General features: G+C 63.1%; 1 protein-coding gene across 1 annotated transcript; it reads left to right on the top strand.

Moving 5' to 3' along the window:
- Positions 1-2,048: 2,048 nt before the first annotated feature.
- FGF3 (fibroblast growth factor 3) lies at positions 2,049-9,681 on the top strand. Its single transcript, XM_025286867.3, has 3 exons — positions 2,049-2,268; positions 4,534-4,637; positions 8,720-9,681. Exons 1-3 carry the CDS (start codon positions 2,049-2,051, stop codon positions 9,104-9,106), a joined length of 711 nt encoding a protein of 236 aa, XP_025142652.2. The 3' UTR covers positions 9,107-9,681.
- Positions 9,682-10,563: the final 882 nt, after the last annotated feature.

The raw sequence follows: 10,563 nt of genomic DNA, 5'->3' as shown, positions 1-10,563 counted from the left end.
GGACCCCTGTTCTGCAGCAGTAATCCCCCCCAACCAGTTCTAGGGCGCAGGCAGACTGGGGTGGGTGCAGGGCACCTACAACCCTTGCTATGTCTCTCCTGAGTTCTTACTGGAAGTTCAAGTGACCAATAGCCCCAGGCCAGCTCTGTGGGTGAAGCCCCAATGCACTGCCCTTGGCTCCATCCTCAGGGGCTGCCTGACAGCGGTCCTGTTCCTTGTAAAGCCGGCTCCATCATCATGGGGCTCTAGCAATCGGTGGCTTGTTCTTTCAACTGTTCAGGGGCTCTGACTAGACCGAATGTAGCCAGAAGCCACTTCTCCTGGGACTGGGGTACTGAGTGATGCCCCAGGGCTGGCCCAGGGCCACTTAGGCACTGCGGGTGCTGGGGAGGGCTCACTGAGAACATGCTGCCCTGCTTGTGTTAGGTCAGGGTACTGAGACGTATCCCAAGGGGATGCACTAGTTCCTGCAGCTCAAGAGAGCCCCTGGTGCCCCCCCAACCCTTCCCCCAAGGAAGGACCAAGGCTCCAAATCCCTATGCAGGTAGAAGGGACAGGGGACGCCAGCCCACTGGGCTCATCCCCAAGCCCCTGAACTTGGAGCCTAGACTATTGGACCCTACAGGGAGCCCTCATGCCCGCCAAGTACCCTTGCTTGAGCCTGGATGTCAGTACCAGCTGCTGGGCAGGGGGTTGCAGGAGCACAGAGTGGGTGGGTGGGGGAGCAAAAGAGGGGGTGAGGATGTAGCTCTTCCCAGCACTCCATCCTCGGCCCCTCTTCACTGGGATCCGGAGGGGAGGGGCCCCCTGAGGCACAGGGGCTTCTACATGGCTGTTCCCAACCCACCCGGCGGGGATGCCCACCCACCTTTGCCAGTTTCCGCTCATCTCCCTTCTCGGTGGCTAGCAGGCTCCCCATGCTTTGCTCAAGCCATCTGTCCCGAGCTCTCTGGGTCCCCATCTCTGGTCCTCAGTCTCTCTCCGTTCTGTCCTATCCTCTCCTGTTCTCTGAGCTGTCTGTGTCTGTCTCTCTTGCTCTCCAGGGCTGTCTGTCTCTGTGCCCCTTTCTCTAGCTATACTGTCGCCCTCCTACAGCCCCAGCCCCCTCTCTGGCGCGCTCCTGACACTGGACGTTCCAAACGCAAACCTCGTCCTTCCCGCCATGTGCCGGGTGCTTGGGATGCGCCAGGGGATAAAGCACCTTCAAGCCTTGGGCCGCCGAGGGCAGCGTCCTGGCTCCAGTGGGCAGCCCTGGGCGCAGTCAGAACCTCGGGGTCCCCCACGCGCGCCCGCGCCCGCGCGCAGGGCCCGCCCCTCTGCGGTGCTCCGCGGGCCCCCTTCATTATGCGCCGCCTTTAATGGGCGTTTGTCAGCGCGACTGCCCCGCGAGTTGTATTCGCGGACATCAGTCATCGGCGGCGTTCCCATTGTGCCAGGGGATTGACGAGGGGCGGGAGAGGGTGACAGGGCCTGGGGCGGCCGCCTCGAGGCCTCGGTCTATAATTTTCGGAGGCATAATTGGTCTGGGGGAGGGGGCGGGGGAGGGGGCGGGGGAGGGACCTTTCAGAACCGGGAGGGCGCACGGGCGCGGGGCGCGCGGCGGAGCAGAGCCACGGCTCGACGGCGGCACGCGGGGGGCGAGCGAGCGCGGGGGGCGCCCGGCCTGGACGCCGCGCCCTGCCCCGGCTCTCCACCCTGCCCGGCCTCCCGCCCCTCGCGCGCCTCCCGCGCCTCTGCCTGGGGACCGCATCAGCCTTTTGTTGCTGAACCGTCTTTTCTCTCAGCTCTTTGCGCAGCAACGGAAATCTCACCCGTTTCGGGGTGAAAATTAAAAGATCTCTCTCTCTCTCTGTCTCCCTCTCCCTCCCTCGCACCCACCGCTCCCCTCCCCTCCCCTCCCCTCCCCTCCCCCGCTCCGCGGAGCCGGAGTCGGCACCGCCAGGCGCGGGAGCGGGCTCCGAGCACCTAGCCCCGGCTCGGCTCGCCGTCCCTTCCATGGGCGCCGCGCTCGCCTGCAGCCGCCGCCGCGGGGCGGGCGCGATGCCACGATGGACCTGATCTGGCTGCTGCTGCTCAGCCTGCTGGAGCCCGGCTGGCCGGCCGCGGGCCCCGTGGCGCGGCCGCGGCGGGATGCGGGCGGCCGCGGCGGCGTCTACGAGCACCTCGGCGGGGCGCCCCGGCGCCGCAAGCTCTACTGCGCCACGAAGTACCACCTCCAGCTGCACCCGAGCGGCCGCGTCAACGGCAGCCTGGAGAACAGTGCCTACAGTGAGTGTCCGGCGCCCCCGGAAGGAGCGGTGCCCACGCGGGGGCTGGCCAGGCAAGGGTTCCCGCCCGGGGACGCGGACCAACGCTGCGGCCTGAGGGAGACCGCCCGGGTCCCCTGGGCTCCCCCAACGTCTGGGAGCTGAAGAGAGGGGAGCTGGGGTGGGGGGGGCGGCGGGTCACGTCCGAAGAGGCCCCGGCTGGTGGCTGCCCCCGGCGCGTGGCTGCCCCCGGCGCCCCGCCGCCTCTGGTCCGAGGAGGTGTGAGGAAAGCCGTCCGGGGACTCCCCGCTCGGTTGGGTTCGGTGGTCCTGACAAATCTGAGCCCTTTGAGTTTTTCGGAGAGAAGGCCCTGGACAAGGCGTTTATCGTCCTCTTTATTATTTCGACCCCTTCTCCTCCTGCCGACCTCGGGGCTCCTCGTCATCCTCTCGGGGCTCGCCGTCATCCCCTCCGCCCTCCCGGCTCGCGGCCGCCCAGGTGGCCGCCCCGGCGCGCGGAAGAAGCTCACCGGACAGAGCGGGACTCCCGGGGATCCTGGGAGGCGACCGCAAGGATAGAGAATCGTGTCCCCAGACCGGAGTCCCCAGCCCTCCCGCCTCTGCCCTCGGCCGCCGAGCGACCGGCGGGATGAGCTCCTGGGTCGCCGGTGGGGGGCCACAGGATGCGGCTTAGGAGCACGCAGGGGCGTCCACCTGGTGCTAGGGGCGCGGGCACACTGTCACCCCGCCCCGCAGCCGGAATCCGCGCCCGGACTGCGCTCGAGCCGGAGTCCCGCAAGGCCCCAAGGTTTGGCTCCTCCGGCCACGGGGACCCGGGCTCGTGCGGAGTCCTTTCTCGAGGAGGAGCGCAGGGCCGTGGGGATTCGACGCAGCTCCTCTCAGTGAGGAGCTGGAGACCCGAGCTCGGGGCCGGGCAGGAGTTCAGTGGGCGGGATGTGTGGCCAGAGAATCGGGGTCCCCCGCTGCGCCCCGTGATCTGCTCCTCCCCCTGCCCCGGGCTCAGGAAAAGGCGCGGTGTATTCCAGAGGCGGCCGGAAAACTCTGCTTCCTCCAGGAAAGCCGCGGCGAGGGCGTCTTCGGAAGACGCCTCCGGAGCCGCGCGGTGGAAGCCAAATGTTACCAGGGCGTCCACTGCGCGCGGGACGGGACTGCGAAAGCCCCTGAGCCCGCCTGGTAGCGATTCTTCGGTTCTGTCCAAATCCAGTCTCCCCTCCCACTCCCGGGAGTCGCAGAGCATCCAAATTCTTGAGGCATCCAAGGCGGGCAGCCCAGAGCCGCCCTGGTCCCACATCCAGACGCGGGTACTATGGTCTTTAGGCCGGCGCGATGGAGCGGGGCGGGGGAGGGGGGGGGATCCGCCCAGCCTGCGCCCCAGAGAGCCTAGAGGCCGGCATCCTGTGCCTCCCGGGCCCCCGCACGCTCCGGGCAAGCCTCTGGCGGCCGGCGCCCTGGCCCTGTGATCGCTGACATGTGCCGGAGGCAAGACGCTGGACCGGACAGGCGTCCCCTGGAGAGGGCACCGGCTGTTACCCCAGGGGCACCGTGGCCCCACGTGGGGCTTTGTTGCAGGCTCCCCAGGGGGAAAAAAAGTGCCCTCGGTCCTAACCGAAGGCATTAGGGGAGATTTAAACTGTCTTCCATTGGGTGGGGAGTGGGTGAACACAGGTGGCTTCCCTTTGTGAGCTCCCTGCCAACACCCTACAGGCTCAACACAATTATCTCCCACCCACGTCCACTGCCAGCAGGTTTGGGTGGCACCCTCAATATGCTGGTGGATCCCATTATCAATTCCCCTTGCCAAGGGCCCAGCTCCCCCTCCCAGGCCCCCAGAGGCACTCCAGTGAGCCCAGACACTGCCACATTCAAGAGGTTTGAATCCCGGTTCAGACACCTGTGTGCCATCTTGGGCAAGTCCCTCAGCCCCAGTCTCAGCTGGCGTGTCTGGCCAGCCCATCATGAAACTAGCTCTCTAAGTGCTGGAGAGGCTCCAGGGAGCTCACGTCCAGCGTGGGGAGGTACTGGTTTCCTTCCCTCCCAGGTTTGCGTTCCTCTCCTTGCAGACACCTTCCCTGGTGTTCCCCGTTCTGCACCTCCACCCAGGGGTTTCTCCCTCCCCCAAACTTCCAAAGTCACCCCCTTTCAGTGTGGGTTGCCCTCAGCACCCCCATCCCCCCACCAGAGCTGGCGCAGGGAAATGGGGTGTTCAGCCCTCCCTGCCAGGCTCTGTGGGAGGTGGAGGGAGTGACAGGCTGTCCGACTCCTCACAGGCATCCTGGAGATAACGGCGGTGGAGGTGGGCGTTGTGGCCATCAAGGGGCTCTTCTCCGGGCGGTACCTGGCCATGAACAAGAGGGGTCGGCTCTACGCTTCGGTGAGTCCAGGGGCTTGTGTTGGGGGCAGGGCACAAACGGAGCAGCCGGCTCCCTTGGACGTCACATCAGAGGACACACAGGGACACGGGCAGCGTAACGCTCTGTCCGGGGACATGCAGGGACCAGCACCCCAGGTCCCATGGCTCCCTACCCGGCACTGTTCTGCCCGATTCTGCTTAGAGGCGGCTGCCAGCTGACGGGGTAGAGATATCCTATGTTCTCCAGTGCTGTGGGATGAGAAAACGCTTCCCCAGGCATTCTGTGGTCACCTTCAAGGTAACTGGGAGGAGAGGAGAGGTTGTGCCCCAAGTTTCTACCAAGATAAATGGACCCTGGCGAGCCTGGGGATGAAGCAAGGGTGTCCAGAAGGCAAAAGGTCTTCTGTGGGCTCACCCAGACAGAGCATTCCTGAGAGCAGAGTGAGGAACAGGGCAGAAAGGCAAGAGCTGTGAGTCGGTAGGAGGGAACCAAGAGGGCGATGGGGCCCATGTCCCAGGCACATAGGTTTGGAGCCCAGTCTTTGTACCATCTGGGTCTCTATACAACAAGGGGTCCCGTGACTGTGGGCGTTGGTGGTGTCCATCCCCCAGGGGCGGGACATACATGGAGTGAAATACATGTCCTAGGAAGTTTCCTACCTCCAACTAGTCATTACATGCAATTCCGCTGATGCTCCTTGGGCAGTTAGAGGCTTTCCCCCCACCCACCCCCGTCACGTAGACGACGCAGGCGAGGACCATCTCCTCCATTCGGTTGCATTTGCAGGGGAAACAGAGACATTTCCCCGCCTGTCTGAAGTCAGGCAAAGCACCGTCAAGAAATTCAGGGAAATCCTCCTTTAAGCAGCTTTTTCCATCACAGATTTTTCACGGTTTGGCTAAAGGAAATGCAGAAGTAGGAAGATACCCATTTGCTTTCTGTGACCTGGGGGAGTCTATGTCTGGGAAGAGGGACCCTCGGGTGCCCAGCCTCCTCTAGTCTGTAAACACCAAGTGTGGTTTATAAACACATGCCCTTAGCCCAGGGTCTGGTCTGACTTTTTCTTGAGGTGGACGGTGGCTTTCCAGACCCCTCCAGCCCTCCCCCTTGGTGCGGAGCGAGCAAAACTGACTTTCTGTTCCTGAAATGGGCTTGGACCACCCACAGTCACTCCCATCCCTGATGGCGAGGGGAGGCCTAACTGGCGTGCAGTGCTTATGCAGGTCTTACTGACCAGGGGCGGCCTTTGTTCACACAGGGAGGCAGGTAGAGCTGGAATCAGGAGAGGAAGCATCTGGCTGCTGCCATGTCTTCCATGGGAGACCCAGGCCAGGGCCCTAGGGGGCAGAATTCTGCGTGCCCGGTGGGCCAGAGCCTCCCTATGGCTTCTGTCTCTGAGAGCTGGCAGCGCTCGCTTCAGGGACAGAAGAGGAGAGGTTCCTGGTCCCACGCGGGTAGCCCGGTGGTCTAGCTGGGTGGGGTGGGACTTGGCAGAGCGCCTGGCATGGGAGGCCTCACTACGTTGCAGATAAGCTGGAAGGTGAGGCAGCCCAGGGGCCACTCTTGCCACCCTTTGTCCCCGTCCTGGGTGCCCCAATTTGCCCGTGAGTGCTGCTCTGACTGCCCTGCCTCTTGACTATCTGAGTCCCTGGTCTTTGCCATCACCTTGCTTCTCGCCCTCCAGGCTAGCTCATCCACTCTGGGTCAGCGGCCCTTGCTTCTGACAGCCCCCAATCCCAGTCCTGACCTCCCTTCAGAGTTATAGGTCCCCCCCAAATGTCCTGATGGCTCAGAGACCACCCTGGCAGAGGGTAGCACACCTCCAGCTGAATCCAGAAGCTCCCCTGACTCCCCTTCCGTGGTTGTTACCCCACCAGCCACTCACTTAAACCCAAGGTCAGCCGGGAGTCCTGGTGGACACTTGCTTCTTTCTCAGCCACACACTCAGTCTGCCTCCAAGTCCTCGAACACACTTCCTGAATCCCTGTCTTCAGTTTTGGCCTCCCTCCACCCCGCCCCGTGCCCTTATATCTCAGGCCCTCGTCCTCTCCCAGCTGGACCGTCACAGCGGTCTCGGGACCCAGCTACCGGCCTCCAGGCCTCCTTCCTCCAGTCCACAGCCCCCTTCCCTCCCTCCTGTCTCCTTCCATCCATCTATCCATCTATCCATCTGTCCATCCATCCATTCACACATCCACCCATCAACACCCACCCATCCACCTTTCTTTCCTTCCATCTACCTGGCATTCATTCCTCAGTGTCCTGAGCACTTACCATATGTCACACTCTGTGCTAGGTACCTGATCAGTCATCTCCCTAAACTGCAAATCCACTCACCTGATGGCCTCCAGGAATGCCCCATCGCCCCCAGATTATCACCCAGATTCCTTAGCTCAGCTCACAGTGGAGCAACCCAGACCACCTTCTGCCTCCTCCTCCCACCGTCACTTCACAGCTCCCATCCCCACTCAGGCTCTGGACCCCTTGGCTTCTCCAGAACAAGCCCTGCTGTTCCCAGCCCCGACCCCATACTTTCCCTGTACTCTACTGCCCGGAGTGCCCATGCCCCCTCCTGCCCCCTCCTGCCCCCTCCTGCCCCACGGGAACATGCCCTCCCCTTCAATTGTCACCCCACTGGGAGGGTGCCTACCCTCCCTGTGCACCTCTGCCTGGTCCCTGCCTCTGCCCTGCCCTGGCTGATTTTTCTGGAGCAGCCCCAGGAGCTGGCAAAGCTGAGAAGGAGGAGCAGCCTCCCTGAGGACGAGGGTGATGGCAAGGAGTACAGTCTGAGCAGGTGGAGCCCAGGGTGGGGGTGGCTCTGGGGAGGGCCCCTGGGGAGCAGAGTCTGGGGTGGGACCGCGGGGGTGGGACAGGCACTGGGACCTGCCGTCCTGGTGCGTCTGTGATGCCTTTTTCTAGCTCGTCTTGGCCCTTTACCCGTAGCCTCCCCCCATCCAGGAGCCCCCTCAAGGTGCAAACAATGTTCCGCCCCCAAGAAGCCGTCCTGCAGGGCCTGAGCCCCTGTCACAGCTCTGTGTCCCTTCAATGGCCCCCGCCCCCAAGTGTCCCAGCAAAGAGCAAACCCACCAGGCTTCCTGCAGGATGGGCCTCAGCCCGGGAGGAGGTACCTTCTCCAGGACAGAGGGGCCTGGGAGGAGAGCTGGTTCAGCTGCCGAGGTTTTCACAGACACTCAATGTGGGCCGGGGTGGGGCGGCAGGTGTAAGATGCTGAAGCAGCGTGCGGCATGGGGGTGGGGCAGGTCTGTCCTGAGCCATCCCACCCACCCACCCCAGAGGGCCCCACAACACGCAGGGGGTGGGCACAGGCCACAGGGGCATCAGATCCCTCTGTGATTTGGGGTCTGGCACCCCTCTGGACCTCAGTTTCCCCGTCTGTAAAATCTCAGGCAGTGGCATCCGTATGCAGACCCAAAGAGCCCCGAGCATCCACTGAGGGGTGGCAGAGCACAGAGGAGGGGCTGCGGTTATAGGGGGAGGCCCTCCCCCCGATGCTCTCCAGCCTTGCCTCTGGGCTCCTGAGTCACCAGAGAGAGATGGCTGGCGCTTCCCATCTTGCTTCCTGAGGTCCTTGGGGATCATAAGCTGTCCAGTCTGTAGGTCTGGCCCCGAACAGCCTGTGACCCCGGAGAATGGGGCTGCGGTCCACTGGGCCACCTGCACCCTTCCCCCCTCTGCTGATGGAGAGGGGCCCTGAGGGTCTCCCGCCTCATGGTCAGTTCCCAGAGAAGAGGCCAGTCCTCCTGGCCAGCTGTCCCCGTGCCCCTTGGCACAGTGCAGGGAGGGAAACAGTGCTGGAGGGGGGCTTGGCGTGTCTGTCCACCTACAGCTGGGACTAGAGCCTAGCCTGGCATAAGACATACCTGCCCCTTGCCCAGCCCCCTAACTGAAGACACCTCACAGCAGCCCGCGGGGGGCGCTGGCAAAAGCTCCTTCCATTCTGCGTTTGTCTGTCCAGACCTGCGAGACGGGGTGGTCCCCACGCCACCCCCCCAGGCCGCCCAGACCCCGGCCCAGGGCTCCCCTCCCCGCCTGCGTCCTTGGGGGCTCTGTGCGCTGACCCTGGCCCCCGCCCGCCCCGCAGGAGAGCTACAACGCCGAGTGCGAGTTCGTGGAGCGCATCCACGAGCTGGGCTACAACACCTACGCCTCCCGCCTGTACCGCACGGCGCCCAGCGGGCGCGGGGCCCGGCGCCAGCCCAGCGCCGAGAGACTGTGGTACGTGTCCGTGAACGGCAAGGGCCGGCCCCGCCGGGGCTTCAAGACACGCCGCACGCAGAAGTCCTCTCTCTTCCTGCCCCGCGTGCTGGACCGCAAGGACCACGAGATGGTGCGGGTGCTCCTGGGCACTGCCGGGCTGCGCGGCGGCCAGGCCAGGCCTCCTCCCCCGAGCAGGGCCGCTTCCACGCGGCAGCGGCGGCGGCGGCAGCAGAGAAGGCCGCGGGACCGGGACCGGGGAGGCCGAGCTTAGCCCCCGCCCCGGGGAGGGAGCGGAGGCCGTGAGCGTCCCCGCCCCGCGGCCGGCTCCGAGCTCAGGCTGCCAGGACCGGGGTACAGACCAGACGATGGAGGCCTGGAGTCCCCGCCGTCCAAGCCGACCCGGGCGTGCAGGGCTCCACCCCTGACTTCCGTGCTCTCGTCCTTCCCACCTGGCAGCCGGCTGCTCCGCCCAGGCCAACGGAATACACCCCCCCCAACCCTTCCTGCTTCTCTCAAACAACCAGCACGTCAACGCAGCAAGGAGCCCCCGTCCTGGCTTGGAGTGGGCTGCTGTAAACGGGACACTTGTGCGTTTTCTACGGCTGGGAGCACCCTTGCCCACACGGGGAGGATCAGCTGGAGCAAGGGGTCCTGGCTGTTGGAGGTGCTGTGGGACAATGGGGTGGGGGCGGGGGGAGTGATCAAAAGTATTTTGCTCTACGTTGTTATTTAATAGATGAGGATGCAGCCTGCAGACACACTTGAAGGTTTTACTTGAAAGAATCTGCTTGTGATGATGATGGAATCTGTGCCAAACTGATGTCTTAAGATGTATGATCGTATCTGAGAAACTGGGCTAAAGACACATTTCAATTCCCTGTTTTGAAAGTTACTATTTTTTTTAACCACTAGATGTTTTGTTTGGATGGAAAGAAGAGACTAATGTCTCTGTGTATGTGTGTGTGTGAATTTCCCCGAGTGTCTGCATGTGTGTGGGGGGTATGTGGGCTTCCCAGGTGGCCCAGCGGTAAAGAATCTGCCTGCAATGCAGTAGACGCAGGTTCGATCCCTGGGCCAGGAAGACCCTCTGGAAGAGGGCATGGCGACCCACTGCAGTGTTCTTGCCTGGGGAAATCCCTGGAGAGAGGAACCTGGCGGGCTAGAGTCTATCGGGTCGCACAGAGTCGGATGCAACTGAAAGGGCTTAGCACGCAGCACATGTGGGCGTGTGCCTGTGTGTGTGTGTGCGTGTGCATGCGTGCGTGAGTGAATCTATGTATGCGTGTGGTTGTGTGTTCCTGGTTGTGCATACGTGTGCACACGTGTGGAGAGAGAGAAAGGAAGAGATTTACGTTGTGCAGATATTCCCCAGACTCCTTCCACCTTGCAGCTGTGTGCTTCTCCGTGGACTAGTCTGAGCACCTGGGCTGCAGGCCACCTAGAGCCATTCCAGAACTCCTTCATTCCCCCAACCTGCCCCCAAGGCCTTGGCCATGCCTACGTTTGCCTGAGAAATTGAGGCTCAGAGAGGTAACGTGGTTTGTTGCAGTCTTCCCTGATGGCTCAGACAGTAAAGAATCTTCCTGCGATGCAGGAGATCCGGGTTCAATCCCTGGGTCGGGAAGATCCCCTGGAGAAGGGAATGGCTACCCACTCCAGTATTCTTGCCTGGAGAAATCCCATGGACAGAGGAGCCTGGAGGGCTACTGTTTGTAGGGTCACCAAGAG

The sequence above is a fragment of the Bubalus bubalis genome, chromosome 5 (assembly GCF_019923935.1).
Source record: "Bubalus bubalis isolate 160015118507 breed Murrah chromosome 5, NDDB_SH_1, whole genome shotgun sequence".
Classification (NCBI taxonomy): domain Eukaryota; kingdom Metazoa; phylum Chordata; class Mammalia; order Artiodactyla; family Bovidae; genus Bubalus; species Bubalus bubalis.
The sequence above is the reverse complement of the archived record's forward strand: the minus strand, read 5'-3'. Positions and strand labels throughout refer to the sequence as shown.